The following is a 22,429-nucleotide window of genomic DNA, read 5'->3' as shown; positions in this document are numbered from 1 at the left end:
CGGAGGGCTCCCGGAGAAGGGCCTCTCCCGCCGATCTCAGGGGGCGACTGGGCAAATATGGATGTAAGCGCTCCTTCAGGTAACCAGGTAACTCACTTCTTGTGAGTACAGCATCTTTGCCCATGTGTCAGGTTTTGCTTTCAATAAAAATTGAAGGGTGGGCTACAAGTACAATGAAGTATTTTTTAGACATATGTTCATTTTTTTCTTTTAGTGTTCTCAAATGACCATGAGGGCTGGTAACTTGAAAAAGAAAGTAAAGCAAAGTTGTATGCACAGGAATTTAACAAATCCCAGGCTGCCTGTTCCCAGGTTAACCCAATGAGTCAATCAAGCTTCTTACTCTTTTTTATATTCTCTGGCGTAAGAGAGATATAGCTTGTGAGTGAGATTTGTAACTCACTCTCTCCTCCTGCTGGGTGTTTGCTGCTGCTGTTGGAAGTGATGCCCCACCTTCAGAAAAAATAGTTTTACATAGCTTTCTGCGTGGAAAGCATTAACCTTGTGTTGGCCAAAGGACTATGATCATTGTGTTTCAAGTGATTTTGTCCAGCAGCACATGCATGTGTATGCTATCATAATAATGGTCTTTGCTATAGAAAATAATTAATTGTTAGCCATGATAATTCTCAGAGCTTGTTTTTTTAGCTAGTTCTTATATGGCAACATTTTAGAAATACCAGGATAATTTTTTGAGGGGGGTGAGGAGACAGTGGAGAAATGATAGGTATATAAAATGGAGCTTAGTTTTCCTTGTCTTAGTCTTTGCCCAGCTGTATATAGTAAGTTTGCAGTACGTGTCTCTTCTTATTCTCATGAAAGTAGACTTTGTTCTCTGGAGACTGCTAATCATGCCCCATGGGGGTGTAATCAGTTATAAGGTATTTAATACATACAGGCATGAACAGGCTGCCTGGCCAGGCTGGCAGATTGCAACACTACAATTATAAAGGGCCCCTTTCCCTGGCTCTGCCCGCCCACCAGTGGCAGGATGAGGGCTATGCCCTGAGATACTGTAGAACATACAAAGAATAAACGTGGGCGGGAGCGGGTAAGCTGCAAAGACACCTCCTTTGCCTGCCTGCTGCTTTCCTGATTATCTGAATGTGGAGAGAATTGCAGCCTTCACAGTCAGTGCTGCTGAGACTCGTGGAATCTGGGAGCAGTTGGAAAGGGGGTGGCTTGCTGCTAGAAGGGCTTCCTCCCTTTTTGCAGATCCTGACAGGGCTTTCCTTCTTGGGCATATGCTTGGAGATGAGGAAAGACATTTCAGTGTAATACGGGAGAATTGGATTTATATGGCATCTCTCTTCTCTTTTGGGGTGTGAGTCTTGGCTACCTTGTAGTCTGTCTTGCCTCGTGTTGTTTGTCTTTGTACAATTTGGGATGGTGTCATTTTCCTGGCCATTTTCAAGTTTATAGAAACTGTTTTTCTTTCACTATTAATGAAGACTGTAGCAGAAAAGGTCCTGCAACTTTATAGGTGCTTTCTCTGCCCCTTGATTGATCTTGTGAAACCAGAGAGCATGAGTTTGTTGAAGAGTGTTAGGTGGTTGTACTGTAAAATGAAATAAGCAAAGTGTGAGTTGTTTGCCTTGCAGTAATACACGGTCCAGACTGTTCCACCTTTTCTTACTTTCAAGTGTAGCACTCTAAAGTGTGCTGCCAGTAAAGGGATGTGGCATGAATTCTCTGGTTAGATCATTTCAAGATAGCCCTAAATTTAAGTTCAGTGCTTTGGTCAGGTGGGGCAGAGGAGAATAGGATTTCTGTTTTCGGTTCCAAACCAGCAAGCCTAAAAGCAGAACACGTGTGAGGTAATTAAGAGGGAAGGCATGCTCTTCAGCTTGATCTGGGCTTGTCAGGGAGGTTGGCTGCAGCTCTTTTTGAAGTAAAGGTTCTCCTATTTCAGTAATGTCCTTTAATTGTATATTATTAGTACAATCCATTCATATTAGTCCTGTGTACTATGGACAGCTGCTTATACTTGACAAAAACTGTTAACCATTTGCTTCTGGCAGAACTATGAAGTTAGTTGTTCATATTGTTCACTGCTGCTACTATATGATGTTGCTTGGCTTCACAACATCTGTGTGCTGTGAGGCAGAAGTATTATTCCATTTAGCAAGTGGGCAATTAAGTCTAGACTGTAACGTAGCCAAGAATACCCTCTAGCTGAGCTACAATTTGAACAGCTCAATTTGGAATAATTTTATACCTTGGAGCAGTGGTCTCAGATACCTAGAATGTATGCATATTTTGTTAAGGAGGACGCTTATTTGGAGGCTGTCTGTCTGCATGGTGTGTGTAACCCCACCCCATTGGGGCTGGCTTTGAGAAAGGATCCCTTAAGAGAAATTTACCATGCATCCAAAACCTTTGCCTTGATATCTGAAGATTCCTGATGATGTTGTAGGTGGCTATGAAAAAGACTTCAGCAGAGCAGAAGTCTGGTTACTCTATAGTAACCAGAGTCTATACTGTCTTTGATGAGTGTGCAACTGTGCGAGAGAGTACTGGAGCAGGATAGAGATAGAGAGATGTATGTTGATGCTAATAAAACTTTACAGTTCACCAAAGATTAAAGGGACAGCTCATGGACTTTGTACTTCTGCATAGCTGAGAGTGTAGCAGCACTCTGTTGAATCAAGATTTTTGTGAGTTTGCAAACAGGTTCTTTTGAACAAGCCTAGATGATCTTCCATATTTCTTCTTTGGCTTGAGTTATTCATTTGCTACCCTGCTAGCATTTGCCTTTCTGTGTTTCCTAAGAGTTCATTATCTCATGTTGATCCCAATTTTTTTGCTTCACTGAACATGTTAGTAGCTTCAGTACTCCCCTGTCTGGGTTCACAGTAGTGGAGGTTTGTAGCTGGCATGTTCGAAGGCAGTGCAGAAGACACGTGGGCTTGGCTGCTTGTTTTTGTTCTCTGCCTTGTGTGGAATGCAGTGTGTTTGCCTTTCTTGGCCTGTGGTTTCAGCCTGCATTCCTGTGTACAGAGTCAGCATGGCGGCAGGCGGCGTGCTGTTCATGCCCTGTGGCTACGTGCTTTCAGCTCCACATCAAAGGTATGTTTAGTGAGTAGCTTGTGCCATTCCTGGCCACACCTGGTGGCCTGCAGGCACGCAAGTAGGCGGGGCCTGGACTGTGTTTGCAGACATTTAAGGTTGATCTCTACTTGTGAAAGCAGAGGAGTTCATGCTAAACAACTATAGGAGTCAAATCCATGGCAACTGAGGAGCTCAGAAGGGAGAGACAGTCGCTCTAGGGGCATAATCTGTAGGCAGCACCACCTACATACCTACAACACAATGACTGTTGATTGTTCTCTTCTAATGGACTAACTTTGTGCTTTAATTTTCCTCTAGAAAGGTCATTTGAGGTGGGTTCACTCCTCTGTGCTCTGCATGTTATTGGCTGGGTGCCACCTGACCATTTAGTTGCTGGAGCTGTCAAACTATATCTTGTGCTAACTGCATTGTGTTCTCTGGAATAGGGAGGAAATGGTTGCTTTTCCTTAGGATACTTCTGTTATTCCCAGCTTAGTGTTACAGTGCTTTGTTGGATGTACAAAAACTGCCATCTAAAAGAGATCTTGAAATCAGAGGTTCCTACACAGCATTACTGCTTTTTTACTTCTGCTTTCTTATTTCTACAAGGCCCATATACCTAAAATAGTCATCCCAACCTGGTGCCCTTCAGATGTTTTGGACTACAGTTCTCTCATCAACCTGAGTCAGCATGGTCAAATATAATCTAAAACATTTGGAGCACACCAGATTGAGGAAGGCTGACCTAAAGGGTTTACATATTTTAAAAGTACACATTATATCTTTTCCTAGAGCTAATAAAATAATAATTTTTAAAAATATCTGACTGCCTCCATTGATTCTTTTCTTTGCAGAGCTCTCTATAGGATTCTGGCATCCACTACATGCTCACTGTAAGGACATCTGGAGCCAACTGAGGCCCACTACAATATATTTGCTGGGCATTTCCAGAACAAAATTTCTTGCAATAACTCCAGTGTTATTACAGTGAAATCTGGTGAGATATCCAGAGCACAGTCTTGTTAAGTTTCTTTGGATGAGTTCCAGTTAGTACAGCTCAAGGATGTTCAGAAGGTGCTTGGGCTGGTTTGTGTGACCACATCCATGTGCGATTCTTGCCCCTCTTGGCTAATAAATTAGAGATAAAATTGGCCAGGGAGGTGACTGATGTCTGTTTACCAGAAAAAGTGACCCCCTCACTGCTTGAAATAAGTCAAGGTAAGACTGCTCCTGAAGAAAGTTTCCCTGGACCCAGCAAAACTCAACACTTTTAGGGATGGTGGCAAACATCCCCTTTCTGGGCAAGTTTCCTGAGTGGGTGGTAGCTAACCATCTCCAGTCACTCTTTGATGAGACTGATCTCGGAATCCATTTCAGTCAGGTTTCAGACCTGGTTTTGGCACAGAAGCAGCTTTGGTCATCCTATATGCTGGGAGAGAGATGGGAAAGTGGAAGTATGTTGGTACTCCTGGACCTCTCAGCAACTTTTGATAGCAATGACCATGGTATCTTTCTAGAGCTATTGTCTAAGACTGAGATGCTGTTGGTGGATAGTTCTTCTGACTGGATGGGGGGAATTAAACCTGTTCTAGATGGGGTTGCACTCTCCTTGAAGGAGCATTTTTGTCACTTGAGGCCAGGTGGCTTCAGTGGGTCAGAATGCCTTCTACTTGGATTGGCTGGTGACCCAGCTATGTCCTTATCTGGACAGATATAGCCTGCTATCAGTGATTTGGGCTCTGCTAATGTCTAAAATAGATTATGGCAGTGCACTCTATGTGGGGCTGCCCTTGAAGCCTTTTTGGAAGCTACAGCTTCTGCAAAACACAGCAGCCAGACTAATAGCAGGGATCAGGCCGTCTGATCATATAACAGCAATTCTGGCCCATTTGCACAGGCTGTCTGTATGCTTCCAGATGCCGTTCAAGGTGCAGGTTTTAACCTATAAAGCCCTGCATGAGTTGGAACCATGATACCTGACAGAACATCTCTCCAACCACCATCTACTTGGACGCTATGATCAATCTCTAGGGCCTGCCCCTGACTGCCACCCCTGAGGGAGGCTTGATTGGAAGCAATAAGGAGAAGGACCTTTTCAATAGTGGCCCCTCAGTTGTCAAATAAGGTCTACCTGGCACCAACATTACTATGTTTTTGCTGCCAGGTCAAGTTTTTCCTCTGCTTCAGGGCATTTAATTAGTAAAGACTTCGTTAGGTTTTTTTAAAAAATCCAAGTTCCGACAGGTTTTATCTTGCTTATCTTATTTTATATTTTTTTATATTTTATATTTTAAATATGGTGTTTTAAATGTGGTATTAATGTCTTTTTTGCATGGTATTTTTCTTTTCTAATATTTTTATATTGTGGTACATTTTAGACTGTGTTTTAATAGACTGTTGTAAATGACCCAGAGAGCTTTTGCTCTTTGGAAGTACAGAAGTTAAACTAACAAATATCAAAATATTCCACCTCCTTCTATTGGCGGGGTTCTATGCGGTAATTTGCAGTGGTGGATCACAACTGAATAGCTATTTCTCCACATTAACTTTCAGTATTTGTTAAAAACCAGTATTAGAACCAACAAGTGTTCACAATTCAGCATGTGAACTTTTGAGTTTTAAAAGGCTCATTAGAGGCAAGAGATAGTTGGTGCAGGTCCATTATTCAATACTATGTGAGAAGGTTTTACTTTTTTGAAGCTTGTCATGTACTTTTTGCCAAGTTGTGTATGGAATATCTATCCCTAGGGTAATGCCTGAAGGAGTAGGCTGATTATTTTGGAGTCATGTGTGGAGTTGTAAGGACTTTAAACAAGACTTGTAGGGATGAATGGACCATGTTATCTGTTGTAATGCTTTGTCCAGATCATATCACCTGTCCCAACAATAAATAGAATTTGATACCTGTTTCCTTTGCCCTCCTTCCCACTCTAACTTGCTTGTGGTGAGAGCCTGTGGGATGGCACACAGTTTTAAGCAGACATTGATAATGGAAGGATGGGGAATTGATCTATTAAAATACGTATTTTTCAGTATCCCTGTAACAACAACACTTATCTTGCTAGAGCTAAAGCTCCCTCTGTTGGGGAAAACTCCATTACAGTGTTCAAAGAGGTTGCAGCCTACTGACACAGGGACAACCTACATGTTACATACAATTGTATATTTCTTTCCTCTGACTTTAACACTAAAAGGCAGATGTTACAACTGCCATCAGGACCATATGCCTCCCCCACCATTAGTAAAGCATCTTCTTTTCCTGCTGTTTAGCTGCTCAGGCAAATAAGAAACAATAAGCCCTACCCATCATCTACGCCTATAGACTGCATTTCAGTTGAAGAAAAAAAACCTAGGGAAAATAAACTTACAACTGTATGCAATGTGTTCCTCAGCCTGTAATTTATTTAAATCGTCAAGATGTTTGGTATAAATCCTTTTTATTGTCCTCAGGATGAGTTTAATAGTTATAGTAAAACTTTCTAGCTTTGATAATAAAGTGCTACAAAGGGAAATACTGGACCTACTGTTAAATAAATTTGAACATCATAAATTATCTCTTTGTATCTGGACATGTCCAAAAAAAAACCCAGGTGACTTTGGGCTAGTCAAGGCTCTCAGTCCAACCTACCTCAAAGGATGTCATTATGGGGATAAGATTGAGAGCAGGAGGAGAATAATGTAAGCTGCTTTGAGTTCATTGTAAGAGAAAAGCGAGATATAAATGTAACTAATAAGTAAATAAAAATGTGCTTCGAGTTGTTGGTACTTTCTGAATTGCTGCCCTGTTATGTCCCCTTTCCTCCTAGGCTATGAATTATCTGCTAATAAGGACAGTAAGTAGTAAATAAGTAGTAAGTAGTGACCAAAATCAGTGCACATTTCCATGTATTCCATGTCCATTGAAATAAGTGATATCTAAGTGCATATAGCTCTTAGCTGGGTGGTTGGGAGTCTCTGCATTATGCAGCATTATTGCTGAAACCAGTTGTATGATGAAAATATCTCAGACGTGGAGAGCTATAATGTATCCTATACAACAGTAAGTTGTGTTTCTTTAAAATATTTGAGAAAGAATTTGTGTCTTCAGGCCTTCAGCTAGTGATAAGGAGGCCCTTCCTCTCTTTAAAGAAGAAGACAAAGACAGTGATGACGAAGACGATGAATCATCATCATCTTAGGATAAACCCAACTGCCCCTCAACCCTGCAACAAATATTTTGATGGCTTTTCTCTCTCACAATTTCTTCTTGGAATCTTTTTCTGGAAAGGGATATAGGTGCATAGATGTTAAGACCTGACAGTCTTCATCAGTGAGCAGTCTTGAAAATATCCCTCCAATCTGGGAAACACACTTGGGTCTATTGAAAACAACCACAAAAAATGTCTCCAGATTGCTCATGCTTTAAAAAATCTGATTACCCAAATACTTTAACTTCCTGTTGCACCCTGTTTTTTATCCACAGCCATATAGCAAGTAATGTGATATGAGCTACTTTGTTCTGGAAGCAAACTGAGCACTGTTGGAGAATAGTGATAGTGTGTGTTGATAATCTTTGCAAAAGGCTTTAGGATGGAATGTGCTAAAATGCTGGGAAAATAAAAGTGTCTTCACCTGGTGCCAAAAACAATACAAAGTAGGCTCCAGGTGCAACTCTTTGGGGTGCTCATTCCAAAACTGGGGTGCCACAACTGAAAAGGCCCTCATCCTGTTAACCACCTACCTCATTTCCTTTAGAAGGGGTTTCAGAAGATTACCTCAGGAGGTATATATGGGAGAGGCAATCCTTCAGATAACCTGGCCTCAAACCATTTATGGCTTAGAATGCTAGTACTAGCCATTTTGAAATGAGCCTGGACTTCAACTGGCAGTCAGAAGAGGAGGGGCATAATGTATTCTCCATGAGCCAACCCCCATTAACAGTCTTGTTGCCCTGTTTTGGGTCAGTTGTAGTTAACAAAGGCAGCCCCACGTACAACACATTGTAGTAATCCAAATGAGAGGTTATCAGACCATGGATAACTCTAGCTAGGTGTTCTGTTTGTCCAGGTAGGGTCATAGTATATCAGTCAGCATAGCTGGGTTGTAAATTCTCGCGGTACAACATTTAGCTTGTTAGCTTGAAAGAAAGCCACAAATTATTCTAATCTTAACTCTTGTCTCTGAATTTGGATGGGAAGATTTAATACTCTAGAACTGATGAAACAGCCCCTTTTCAGCTAATTAAATATTCCTCCTGTAATCTAGTTAAAGATTCTTTAATCATCATGGTGAGTGACTTTAAACTAAATGCAATTTATTGCTAAATTCTATTTCTCTTTGGGACTAAACTTTGAGGGAATTAATTTTGTGAAACTTTTTGTTAAAGTGCTATGTATGGATAAGCTGTGGTTGTTTGTGCACTTGTAACTAATGAACCAGAAATTCAAGAGCTTTGGAATGCTGCATGCTTCACATGATCCACAATAATATGACTTGAACCTAGAGTCTGCAGTTTGGTGCCTGCTAGTTTTGATGCCCCTGCACCTCCTGAATTTTTTATTTCATTTTTCAAATATTTAATTTTAAAAATTAAATGACGTGGTGGTGTACTGGAAAATGGAGTGTCAGCCTTTGACACCATCTTCTGGTGAAGATGCTGTCTAATTGTGAAATGAGTATAGGTTCAAATGTAGGTTCCAAAGAATGATTTTGTTTGTGTGGAGCTCAGATCACACCTCCGTCATTTTGTAAATGAGCAAGTCACTCATGGCAGCCATGTTGTGAGAGTGGCCATGACTCTTTCAACATTCCATATTTGTCTTTCGACCCAAATAACTGGGAGATATCAGACTTAAAGTGGTGGAAGAAATTCAGATAACACCCTAAGTGTAGACTGATATTTTAAATTCACATGTTCTACTGCTCATTGCTTATGAGCAGCAGACAATATCTTTTCAAATGAGCTTTAAAGAGATGAAAGGGTCTCTCTCCAACTTGCCACAGCTGTGGCTTTAAACTTTAAAAACCTACTTCTTGGGGAGCTACTATTCTCAAGTTTTCTTTAGTTACTCTTAGGAAAGATTATTTTATTCAAACAAAATATCAAATATTTGTTTCAGTTGTTATTCACTTTTAAGGATATGTTGCCTCCTCTGCGACATAATTCTGAGTCTGAAGATCTCTGCGCTGTTTCATTGCAAATACAAGTTGAACTATTGTGACCCTTGCCAAAGCTAACAGTAGTAATAGCATAAGGAACATATCAACATAATTTTTGGAAGTCTTCTACCCCAAAGCAAATGCTTATTCAAGAAACAGGTAAAGCAATTCAATATTGCTGTCCCTGGTTTGGGTACCAATGGTTGGATTGTCTTTAATTCCTTCGCTATAGAGGGGTAGTTTAAAAAACCTTTCCAGTATGCTATTACATTGTGGCTTGATGCTCAAGTTTGCTTCACCATAGACAACCTGGTAAGAATAGTCCGTGTTTATTGCTGATTGTATTTTGAATGCAGCTGTGGTTTTGTTTGTGTGTTAACCTGATTAACATCTCACATAAAGTTTCCATTCTCAGGTTTCAGGAGTCGTTGGTCAGATGCTGTTGGATGTAGTCAGAAAACCACAGACTCAGACTTGGGAGGACAAAACATGTTTGAACAGGACATCACTGGGTCTGTAAGTCCCATATTTAATGAAACCCTACTGGGGAATGTTATGAAAGTTTGTGAAAATGTTACAATAGTAGCATGAACATTTTGTTTTGGAAAAGCGGTTGGGGTAGGAGGAACAGCAGGAGAAATGTGTTTAGTGGAAATAATGTGTGGTTTACAGAGGAGAATGGCTCAAGCAGGTGAAACATTCAAAGCAAGGATAACAAAATGCTGGAAAAAGAGTACTATAGAATGAGGCTGAGGATTTATTTATATTGAGTTACATGTATGCTTCTGCGCTTGACACAATAAAACACCCTTAAAAATGAACTAGGCCCTTGTTGAATAAAAGTTCAAATGGAGTCTCTTCTAATGCAATATCTAAAAGTAGTTGTGCATTGGAGGTCGCTGGTGAACAAGATGTAATGGAGTTTGTGCTGTTAAAAAATAATTTTGTGGCCTATATTTACTGCTTTTGCATAATTTTAGAAAGGGGCCAAAAGAGTTATGCTGCACATAAAAAAAACTGGTTGCTGGATATTTGCTCTCCCTGGTCTCACAGATTTCATCATCACATTGTTCTTATTTTATTTATCAAACTTATATCCCACCTCCCTCCCTCCCTCCCTCTTTTTACACACACACACACACACACACACACACACACGTGTGCTGCATACACACTGAAAGCTGAATTAACAGTGCAGAGAAATAAAATAACCCAATAACACAATGGAAAAATAGCCAAATCAGAGAAAAACATCAACATCAGAAAGCCAACTAAAACAGCCTTGTGTTTAGAAATGCCTGATAAAATAAAAGGGTTTGTCTGCTGTTGAAATGACATATGAAGCTAGGTGGGCTTCTTAGGGTAAGTGTTTCATAGTTGTGGCAATTGTGCTGAAAGAGCCCCCATCTGTCCCAAAATGCCACCCATTTCAGAAGTGGGGGCTTTCACAGAAGAACTTCTAACAAAGATTTTAACATGGGAGCAGATATGTTTGGGGAAATACCTGTCTCTGAAATATTGAAGCCTAAGCCATAGTAGGTTGTAAAGGTTAAGTGTCAGCACTTTAAATTGTTCCCAGAAATGGACCAGTAGCCGGAAACTCTTTTCAGTTTTAGTTTTTAAACTCATACAAATTGGTCTCTAGGGCTGTTCTCAATTAGCAGCCTAGTAGTTGCATTCTGAACTAACTGAATTTTCCAAATCATCTTGAACTGCACCCATTCATAATGCATTGCCATAGACAGGTCTAGAGGTTACCAGGATACAGGTGATTTTGGATAGACCACCTCTTTCCAGGTAGGTCTGTAATTGATGTGCTAGCTGTAACTGGAGGCAGTTACTGTCTGTCCCTGGACACATCAACACACCTAAGAGGCAAGCCTTTTCTAGGCAGGGTTAGATTCCCTCTTGAACAGGTAGAACACTACCTTTGCAGTCAGCAAATTGCCTACCCATGGCAACTCTATCTTGTCAGGGTTGAATTTCAATTTATTGGCTCTTATCAAATCCATCATTGATCCCAGATACTGATTTAGACTTTACATTTGCCCTGTCTAAGCCAAATGAAAGTAAGAAATTGAATATTAATAGCACATTGCTCTGAATTTCCCAATGTCTCCACTCACTGGTTTTACCTACACTTGGAGGAACATGGAGGCACCCTGCAGGGCTTCATAGCCTGGCAGCCATGGAGCTAAGTAAGCAGTAGTCAGCCAGGACCACTTTCTAGAATCAACTCTTCAAATAGGAACTGAACCATCACAGTGTGTTGCCTCTCCCCCACAACCCCCAAATCTGGACAGCGTGTCCAGATGGATGTAATGGCTGATGATACAGTAAGGCACTGAGAGGTCCAGGAAAACCAGTTGTGCTTCCTGGCACTGGTCATCTGTTACCACAGTCAAGGCAGTTTCTATGCTGAAACTAGTCCTGACAGCAGATTGAAATAGATCTACACAATCGGTCTTACCTAGAGTGCCTAGACTTCCTGGTTGAAGGAAATATTTGTAATTGCTTAAGAATGGTTCTAATCCTTGAACTCTAGGGGAAACTTCTTAAGGTATGGGCTCACTAACACTTGCTTTGAGGTGGCTGAGATGCTTCTCTTTGAAAGGAAGCATAGATAACTTCCTGTACTTAGTAGATTGGCTTCTCCCTGTGAGTAGGGCAAGCCACAAAGGGCAGGTATCAAGCATTCAGGTAATAGGCCGCATGTCAGCAAGCACCTTGCCACAGCCTTAGGCTGCTAAGCACTGACAATGAAGAAGGATAGACAGGTCACTGAACACATTCATTGATTAGCAAAACTGGTTGGAATAGATTTGAATGAGTTTATTGTCAAATTACCTTGCAAGCAAGTCACAATGAGTGCTAACCAATCCTCCTAGCTGTTCAGATTGGAAAAGACCATGTACCACCTGAGAAGGCTCCACTGGACAAAGCTGTGCAGGTGCAAAGGTGGTAAATAGAGTGCTTTTTCTTTGCTGCTATTACTACCTTAGAGTGGGCTTGATTGTGAGCTATCACTGTGTCACTCTAAGATTCTCACCACCTTCCTAGCCTTTTCATCACCCCAACTCCCTAGTAAACCAAGGAGCTGAATGGGATTTAGAGAGTGAAGGTGTTTAGGAGTGGTTGTGTCAACCACCTGAGTCATCTCTGGATTTCATCAGGGTTTTAAGAGGTGCCCCAGCCATACTGAAAGGAACGGGTTCTCAGGAATCCCTGTGGGCCAGATGCCCAAGTGGAGCCTCTAAGCCTAACTAGGAAGTGATTTGACCATGACAGTTGTTCTCATGCTTGTTGTCACTGCAGATGTGAGAGCTAGCAACTTACTTCTTTTTAAGATTCTTGGGATGCTGAATTCTGTCACAAATGAAAACTATTGCTTTTTCCTTCCTTGTGCTTGCATCCATTTGCAGAATGTACAGAGCCCTGCATGTGAGCCTCTTTCTTTCAGTATATTAGTTTCTATTTGTGGATACTGTATTCTGGGACATGCCCCACTCTATTGAAGAAGTGTAGATCTAGTTACTGCTCTGCAGCCTCGGAGTGGAATACCTGTGCTATTGTGAAGTTGTTTGTTCTGTACTAGTTGAGGCCCGAAGAAAACACTGTAGTAAGGAAAGGGGCCAACAAGCTTGTTGGGGCATGGCCCAGTACCGCTGCATCTTGGAGACTTGTTTCAGCAGCTCTCTAGCCTAGCACAAGCCTTGCTGACTTCCTGTTCCATTAAGTTTGTTTATGGCTTTTACTTAGAGTATGGAGCTTTTGTTAGCCTGAAGCACCAATTCTATCTCCAGAAGTGGATGTCATTGATAGGGGAAAATAGCTGGAGGGCCAGGATAGAATCCGCAAAAGATCCCACTGGTTTGCTTTCATCTTTGACCTAGTTCACACATAACAATTGTTTAAAGCTTGAGTTGTCCCCCCCCCCCCCCATGGGCCACCTATATAGCTTAGGGTGCAGTTGGAGTCCTTGTTGTCAATGAAGGCTAAAGAAAGTGTCTCAAAACACATTTTATCCACTGAAGACCAACTACAACCCTATGTACCTGAACAGAGCAAACCTTGTGTCAGTTATTCATCCCTTGGTAACTTCCCATTTGGATTATTGCCATGTGCTATATGTGGAGCTACCTTTGAAAATGGTGCATAAGCTTCAGCTAATCCTAAACTGGATGGCTAAAAAGTTAATGGGGACTAGATTGTTGGCCAGATTAATAAGAACTGAATGATAAGATCTTATTTTGTCAGCACTTTTCCATCTTCCCTGGTTTGCTGTTTTTGGATCTAATTCAAAGAACTTGTTTAAAAACTCCAAATGACTTGGGGCCAGGGTTCCTGATGGGCCTCCTATATTTATTCACTTGTACCTTAAGATCATCATTTGAGCCCTGCACCAAGTAACCCTCCAAGTTTCCGAAACTTCCAGTTCCAGCTAAAGCTTTCTATTGTCTTGAAAGTGAATATACTGAAGAGTGCCTTAGGTAGAGCTCTATGTGATATACAGGATATTTCTAGTTGTTGATCAGGTGCTATAGATCAGCCATGTCTCAGAACTTGTATTGGCATGAGTGCTTAGAAGTGATGCACATATCTTCAGCTAGAAGAGAAAGGATGAAGGTGGGTTCCATTTGTCTCTGTTTTTCCTCACCTTTTAGGTCATTGGATCAAATGCCTTCTTCATGAGGCGTCAAATTGTAACCAAGGCTGGTAAGTATTTTAGAATGCCGAATCCGAATGTCCACATGTTCTTTACAGTCTTGGCATTTCTCCTGTCCATATAAGATCCTCTTTCAGTGAGAGTAGTTGGGGAAGCCTGACTCAGTCTCTTATATGAGGGAGATGAAGTAGCCTTACACCAGTTCAGACTTTGTTTCCCAGTATCAGATAGTCCAGTGGACAGAAGTTCTCCAGGGTCTCCAATATATGTCTTTCACATCATCAACTGTTTGAGCTTTTTAAATGGAGATTGGACCTGGGATCTTCTTCATGAGAAGCATGTGCCATACCTTTGAGCTGTAAATTTTTCCATAGTAAGAAGCACTGGGTGCAAAGAAAGGCCTTCTGAAGATACACTCCAGATTATAGAACACATTACTTTAGAGAGGTTTCTTAATGACTACTCTTACTGATCTTTAGAAAAACTGCAACACATTTCTGTTTATATAAGTTTTCAGAATTACACTGTGAAGTGTTACATTTGTGCCCACTTTTTGTTTTGTTTTGTTTTGCTTTCTACACTGCTTGATCTTGTTTTGGTTGACTTAATTTATTGATTTTTTTAATCTTCACTGAATAAAGGTAAAATGTTTTAGTACAGTTGATGCTGGATAGCAAGTGGTACATTCTTTATTCTGATATTCATGAGTCATCAGGCCACTTTCTAATTCTCTTGCAGAGACTATTGGTAAGCTCCATGTTCCTTGCTATTCCCTTGATAACATGGTGGTAGCAGATGTCATGTATTGTATGGTGTAGTGGTTAAAAGTGTGAGTCTGGGTTCTATTCCCTGCTCAACCATGGAGCTAACTGGGTGACTTTGGGCCTGACACAGAATCTCAGCCCAACCTACCTCACAGGTTTGTTGTTGTGGGGATAAAATTGAGAGCAGGAAAAAGAGATGGATGTGAACCGCTTTGAGTTCACTGTAAGAAAGAAGGTGGGATATAAATCTAATAAATAAATAAGTGCTGTAGTTCCTACATTTGAGCTCAAATCCCAGACAGATATCTTGGCTTTTTGCAGTGTGATGCTGGACCGTTTCAGGCAGTGCAATCACAAGGTACTATTTTGTCTTCACACCAATTGCTGTTTATTTAATAAGAGCTCAAGCACTTGACAGAATGAAATTTCTTTAAGAAACTGTTTTAAATTTCCTTTCCCCAATTTACCTCTAGGTTTGCTATTATCAGCATTACAACAGGCTGAATTTCAAGGGTTGCAAAGCCCCATCATGAATAGTGCTTATTATTGCATGTTGGCTCAAGGAAGTGTATTCCTCATACTGGAGGAAATAGACAAGAAACTGCTTGTTTAAAATGAAGGTTCAGCTCCCTTCAGCAAAATGTTTCCTGCATTACTGTACTTTGGCCTTGTTTGTTACCACTTCTATACCTTACATTCCTTTAGCATAGCCTCTTCTTTTCAAACCCTGCTGGCCTGAGTAAATTTTGTTGTGAGCATGCTTTATAATCTTTCTACTGTACCTGGCCCTTCTATTAGCACTATATATGTGTATCAGTAGTAGAAGTACCTGCTGCTGTTACAGGAGATCAACTTTAATTCAGCCATATTGCTCAGGAACTGAAGCTACAAATTATACAAAGTCTGTTGCAAACAAGTTCCTTGCATGGTTCTGGACTGTAGAGGATGGGTGCTGTCTCATCTTGGGTGCTGTTTCATTGATGAAAGGAGTTTTTATGACTACAGTAGGACACACTGCTTCCAGGTGACATAATGTGTGAACTTCTGGGTGTTATGTATACTTTAAGGTCTTGATAGGCAGCTTAATTCCCACTCCTTGGCTACCACAGAATGGCTGTCATGCAGGCTCACCTGCCTGATTCCTGGAGTGGTTTGGACATTCCCTCTCTTGTGTTTGCTGATACATTTATAGTCTTGTTTGGTAACCAATTGAGCCCTACTGTTGGCTGCTATTTTACTTACAACAGACAAGGGAAGCCTGCTGGTGTCTTTAGACACATCAGATCAATCCTGATTTTCTCTGTTCCTCTTACAAACTACATGCTGCATCTGGCAGATATAGTCTGGGAACCAGGTGCAGGTAAATTGTGTTATATGAGTACCTCTTTTTGTTAGTTGGTTATACAGAATATAGATCTGTGTTGCTAAAGCCTGTGAAAAGATGTGTTTTATGACTGCATTTACTACTTTTATGGTATATTGTTGGTGTACATTTTTTATATTCATTGTTCACTCTTGGATGAAGCCTGGTTCCTAAACATTTTAATTAACAATTAACCTGAAAGTAATATACCGCACCAGCTTTTACCCATCTCTGTACCTTTTATTCTGGAAGCCACTCCAGCTTTGCCCTTGGTCTTCAGAGAAAAAGAAAGTGTGTGAATGAGTGTATGTGATGTGTGCGGGGAGTGGGGCAGCAAAACAGCATTCCATTGTTGGTTTTTGTCCCCATCATGCTTGGGAGTAATTTGGATATAAGTGGTACAAATGCCCAGCTCCTCCAACTTGGCTCTATACTTAATGTGTGCCGCTTCCTCCCATGTAGTCCCTCTTGCCAGTGACAGCACAAGATCAATAGCTCCTGCCTGGCCTGTCACTATTGCCTGTAAGGTTTTCAGTTTCCATACTGGAAATGGCCTTTCCTAAAGAGCCCAATCAATATGCTGCTCTAAGGCCTGTTCTCATTTGCTATATATAATCTGGATGCACACTGTATGTTAGTGTGTGTGCTCTTGCGGGTGTGCGCACAACAAAGCAGGGAGGATGAGCCAGTCTTCTGCTCTTGCTGGCTGGAATGACACAGCTGTGATTTTTCTTCTGCTTATTCTTCTACTTTTGCTGCAGCTCCTGTCCCAAGGCTTTGGCCTGCCTCCTTCCTCTGCTCTCTGGATGTAGGACTGCTGTGAGACACAGGATATCTGATTACCTTGTGGGGACATCTCTGGGTTGGATGGGGCATCTGTGACTTTCTCTTTTCTATTTCTGCTGCTGGCAGGTGACCTGTTGTGAAAGTCAAGCAGGAGGGACAATGACAAGCACAGTACCTTCCAAGAAGCCTTACCGCAAGGCTCCTCCCCAGCACCGTGAGATTCACCATGAGCTGCCCATCCTGCGTGATGACCAAGATGGTGTGATTTTGGCAGAACAGAGTCAGGTAACTGAAACCAGGGAAGCTAAGGGCCTGCTCCCACTGCTTCAGCGGAAAGGGTTTAGTTACACCAAGGCAGGTCAGCTCAAACGACAGATGGATGGGTATGAGGTTTGCAATGTTAACTTTTCTTCCTGGTCTCTGGAATCAAGCAGTGACAAAGAGATAGCAGGGCGCCGAGCAGAACTGAACCTGAAGAGCCGGACTGTGTCTCCTGTATTACTTCACAGTGGGAAAACAGGGAAGAGGTGTGTGAAACACTGCCGGTATCCTAGCCGTGGGCGGCTCAGTAAGTTCATGAGCCGGAGTGTAGAGACAGTCTTAGTTTCTGGAGATGAAGGTCAAAGGCCAACCTGCTCCTTCAAAAGTAGAAGCTTGGAACGCTCCCTCATGTTCAAAGAACCTGCTGAGGTCTTAGCACCTAGAAAGTTCCGTGTCCCATCGACTCACCTGCCTCTCAAAGGCATCTTGAAACAGACTGAGATGTTGGAAGTGCAGCCTGAACTCCTGCGCAAGTCCCACTCAGTGGAGACTCTGGCCCATGGCCGCCGTTCACGCAAGTATAGTGACCCTCAGCTGTGCCTTGGCAGGCAGGATAAGCAGACATCGGAGCACAACGATATTAACTCTTCAGAATCCTTCAGACGAAAAGAGAAGATCACAGAGGAGAAGCTTCAGTTCTCCAAATTCCTTGATGAGATAACCCACAGGGTGCTGAGCCCAGTCCACTTGCATTCTTTGGGTGAGAGCAAGGCAGGAGAAGGAAGCCAGGGGTCCCCCACTTATCCCAGATGTTCCACACCTGAAGGGATGAAGGAAATCCAGCCAGAGGGCACAAGGAGGACATCTGAGAAAAGCCCTCGCCTAAGTAGGAGAAAAGCAGAGCAGAGGTGTGAGGGTCTTGAAGTGTTACCCTGCCGTAGGAAGCCATCAGAGGAGTTGGAAAGGTCTGCAAGGCTGAGGAGGAAGCCTGTCCTGGTGAAGAAGGTCAGCAAGGAAAAGTTCCTCTCAATGGAGAATCGGGTGGTAGATTTGTGTCAGTATCAGCTGCAGCAACTAGCAGAGTTGGGTCTGGCAAGGGTTAATTCTAAACAGCGGCATTTGTCTCACTGGAAGACGCCTGGTCAGGAGGGAGGGAGGGACAAAGGGCAAGGCCAGAGTGAATGCCCATTACAGCATGTGTGGCGACAGCCCCTCAGTTGCAAACCTGGCCAGAAGCCAGTATTGGAGTCAAACTACTTGGAGAAAGGGTCCTTCTCCCCTCCCTCACGTTGGAACCTGGAGGAGAGCAGCGCCTCACCTAGAACTTCCCCTTCTTTCAGCTTAGCACTAAACAAGGTAGGTGTTTAGTGATGAGGGAGTGAGGAATAGATGTTTGTATTTGAATGCTTATCTATAGTAACTTGGAACCCTGCAACAGGAGATCACTCAAGTCTCTTGCTGGAATTCTACTAAAGGGATTTTGCCTCCCTGTTTTTAACTTCCTTTTAACATCAAGTGCCCTGGAGTTCCTTCTTTCAATGTGTACCATTGAAAAACCTTTCAGAGGGGAAGCAGAGCAGTTACATTGGCCTACCTTTGTTACTTGTTAGCTTGCTGCAAAGCTGCGGAGTGCCAGTGTGCCTAACCAAAGAGAGAGCATTATGTGTCTGGCACAGCTTGCCCATTTCCCTGCCTAGTAAATGCAACAGACACTCTCTCCTGAGCTGTAATTCTTGTGAAAAGCTTCCAATCACTTTCCTTCCATGCATCAAGGAACACACTTTAGAAATTTGTTTTTAGTATCACGTATTAGAAAGTGCTGGAGGCTTCAGGTTGCTCTGTACAGTGGGATCTAATAACCTTTTAAATCCGAAATAAATCTTGCTATATTAAACGCTTGCTGCATGGTCAGGTCTGCTGTCAAAAGCCTCCTGGGCTGCTGCCGCCATCGCCGCCTCCTCTTTCTCATTGCTATCTGCTTGTTCATCTGTATTCTCCCTCTGACTTAGTGAGGTGAGTAAGTAAGTAAGTAATGGCAGAAGTGAGGAGGAGAAAGTAATGTTTGGTCTGGCAAATGCTCTCAGTCTGGCGGATAAGTCACTTTTGGCTACAAGAGAAAGGAGCCACAATAATTGGTAACCATAGTTGTGAGAACATGGACCCATTGTGAAGAAATTATTGACCATGTATCCTTAAACCCTTCTTGTAGATGGGTATTAAGCCTACATGGTGTAGTATTCAACTTGTTCTAAGAAGACTGGGAATCAGATTCTCAATAAGTCATGAAACTTACAGGATAACCTTGGGCCTCTGTCCTTCAGCCTAACCTATCTCAAATGCTTGTTTTGAAGAAAAAATCAAGATGAAATCCTGAGCTCTTTTGATAAATGGCAGAATAGAAATATAATAAGTAATTAATAAGTATAATAAGTAATAAGAAATATAAGTAATAAGCTTGAAGCTTCTGGACAGAGGGAGTAAGTAAGAAATGTTCCAGGTTGTTGGTGACAGTTTCAGCTATTTGGTGCTTTACCTGTGCAGTTGTCAGAACTATGTAAAGTAGGTTTTAGCACAGTATAGCGTTTTCCAAACTATCAAAACAACACAGTGATAAGTTGTTTGTGGAGCAGATGCTTATGGACAACAGAAAGGAGCAAAATACATGGTTGGAAATAAATTGCCCACATTTTAATTCATTTATTTGCTTCTTTTCTATACTATCCAATAGTCAAAGCTGTTTGGGTAGTTCACAGCATGATGAAACATAATGCAAAACCTTTAACATTAATTAATTTAAATCAGTTTTAACACAATTAATGATGAAACAGCGGAGACCTGATAGACTAAAATGTATCATTCTAAGCTTTCAAATGCCTCAAGAGTATAGGAAAGGCTTACTATGGTGCCAAAAAGATGACAATGTTTCTTACTGGTTTTCCTTCTTCTACAGGAACCCTTAACAGATGCAGAAAGGATGAAGTAAGTATCCTGGTTCCTTCTTGTTCTCCTTTTGTTTTATAGATCTATTGTTTTCTAGGCTACTATGTTTGTTAAGGCTATACACCTGCTAGGAAGGCTCAGATGCTAGGGTGAGAACTTACAGTCCTCCAGATGTTTTAGCCTAGATTTTGCACCAGTTCTAACCAGTAGAGCTAGTGGTGAGGGATGATGGGAGTTGTAGGCCAAAACATCTGGAGGTCATAAGTTCCTTACACTTAGGATAACTTTACCTAAGCTTATTTCCGCACACCAGATGACACATTGAAGTGACAGCCACAGAACTGTTAGAGCTGTCTTAGGCATTGACAACAGAGATAGTTTAGATAGGTATCCAGCAGTACTGCTCAATCTTACCCTTTCCTTAATGCTATTTTTAGTAGGAGTGGTGGATTGGAAGCATCTAGTTCAACTCCTATTATCTACTTTTAATTTTTGAATGTGTATTTTAAGCACTGTTATTTGAGTGCCTCAGCTGTAATTTGGGGTATGTATTTTGTGTTCCAACTGTGCAAGTTGAATATTTAAAATATTTGCAGGAGATAGTATTGTAAAGTCAGTAAAGAACAATACAAAGAGAATTGTTGAGTATTTGGGAGGATTTCTACATGGAAGCAGATGCATAGATAGGGCTTTGATCTTTCTTTGTCAGTGCTTCTGAAGCCATTATGTGAAGGTTGGCCACATCTTCCTTCTCAAATTAATTTCACTCACTGGCTTGGAAACTGGGTCAGTTTTTTTATAGGAGTATTAAAGGCAGGGTGGAGGTGGGTTGATATTGACTAATCCTCCTCTGTTCAACCTTGCTTGATTTTCATGGCAGGCATAAATTATTGAGTGAGTTTCAGCTTCCAGTGGAAGACACCTGAGCTGTGTAGTCTCATCTGTCTGCTATGTTTAATTTGGAGATAGTAAATTGAGAAGGGACTGCTGGCATGGAGGGGTAGCCTGCCACTGACTAAGGTTTCTGTTTCTTCTCTGGTAGCAGTAGGATCAGTTGTAGAATCTCCTTTTCCTGTGCAAGATATGCATGTTTTCAGAAATACAGCTTTCCAAAAACAGAAGATACATAAACTTCAACAAAGACACACCAGAAGCCTATATCTTTTTCTCTCCATTTGTGAGTGGCATTTGTATATACCACCCGTTCAAATGTTGAAAGCATAGGAGGTGAGCATTTACTCTTCCCATATGGTACTATCTGCTTTTAGCTGTGAAAAGGGCATGGAGAATCTATTTACATTGACCATTTGTTAACTTCCAGGAAGGAACTGGGGATATGCATCAATAAATATTTAGGAGTGTTCAAGTACAAATTTTGTCTGTATTATAATTTCTTCCCAAAAAGAAGCAACTACTGGGCATTGCAAAGCATACTATTAAAAGAAGCATGAGCTACTTTACATCTCCAGCAGATGACTGGCGCAAACCTTATTAAAGATATGTTGTGGCATCTAGTGGATGTGAAGCAAACATTTTTTTTCTGAATAACATGTGACCTCAGATCCATCAGAGCTTCAGATATGAACATTAAAACAGCAGTCATTGATTAAGCAGAACAGGATGGCCCAATTCTCTGTTCCATTTCTGCTTAAGACCCTGTATATTATATTTATTCACTGATAATAGTTGTGAACATGGATTATGTGTTGATATAGCTGATCAGCCTCTGTGAGTACTTCCGATAACAAAGGAGACTGTGAAACTGTGAAAGCAGCAGGGTTGAAGCTAGGGTCAAACAATGTTGTAGTTGTAAGTATTGCCATTCAGCTGTAGCAGGCAGATCATATTTGGTGCACAAAGTTCAAAATTACAAAAAAATGGTTATCAATGCCCACTAATGGATGAAAGGTAAAAATCAACTTATCCAAGCCCATCACAAAAACATTTTTGTTGCCAGTGTTTAAATCTTGATTTCCTCACATACTTAATTATGAGAAAATGTATCAACTGACACACTAAGAGTTGTAACTTTGGGAGGGACCTTATCCATTTTAGTGTCCTAAGAACCTAATACCATCCATTGAGAAAAAGGACCCAGTCAGGATGATCCTAAAACTGACCAAGGTGGAAGATCTAATCTAAGGAGAAAACCCCCATATATTATTTATTTATTTTATTTATTTATTAAAACATTTTTATGCTGCCCCATTCGCCGAAGCCTCGGGGCGGCTTACAACAAAAAATTAAAATAACATTTTAAAATATATACAATAAAATACAAATATATAATATAAAACATACAATATAAAACAAGCCGCCCTGGCCAAATAAAATTCAATAATATTAACATTTAAAATACTGCCTAAATAAAAAGGTCTTCGAAAAACAAATAATGACGGCACCAGGCGGACCTCTCTGGGGAGCGCATTCCATAACTTAGGCGCCACCGTTGAGAAAGCC

General features: G+C 41.3%; 1 protein-coding gene and 1 long non-coding RNA gene across 5 annotated transcripts in view; both read left to right on the top strand.

Moving 5' to 3' along the window:
- TJAP1 (tight junction associated protein 1) overlaps positions 1 to 22,429 on the top strand; it is a 63,717-nt gene that overhangs the window by 26,897 nt on the left and 14,391 nt on the right. For 3 of the 4 annotated variants that reach the window (XM_044449160.1, XM_044449247.1, XM_044449417.1), the window contains exons 2-5: positions 9,605 to 9,705; positions 13,854 to 13,905; positions 16,895 to 17,053; positions 19,980 to 20,008. In XM_044449160.1, coding sequence (XP_044305095.1) covers positions 16,928 to 17,053; positions 19,980 to 20,008 — 155 coding nt within the window. In that variant the 5' untranslated portion in view covers positions 9,605 to 9,705; positions 13,854 to 13,905; positions 16,895 to 16,927. Of the gene's footprint in view, positions 1 to 9,604; positions 9,706 to 12,077; positions 12,148 to 13,853; positions 13,906 to 16,894; positions 17,054 to 19,979; positions 20,009 to 22,429 lie in introns of all 4 variants that reach the window. The other variant, XM_044449333.1, reaches the window with a different exon arrangement.
- The window catches only part of LOC123033100, a 22,677-nt gene continuing 15,038 nt past the window's right edge, over positions 14,791 to 22,429 (top strand). Inside the window, exon 1 of the long non-coding RNA XR_006416573.1 lies at positions 14,791 to 14,882. This is a non-coding gene — a long non-coding RNA (uncharacterized LOC123033100). The remainder of the gene's footprint in view (positions 14,883 to 22,429) is intronic.

The sequence above is a fragment of the Varanus komodoensis genome, unplaced genomic scaffold (assembly GCF_004798865.1).
Source record: "Varanus komodoensis strain SLA01 unplaced genomic scaffold, ASM479886v1 scaffold1, whole genome shotgun sequence".
Classification (NCBI taxonomy): domain Eukaryota; kingdom Metazoa; phylum Chordata; class Lepidosauria; order Squamata; family Varanidae; genus Varanus; species Varanus komodoensis.
This window is presented reverse-complemented; position numbering and strand designations above follow the sequence as displayed.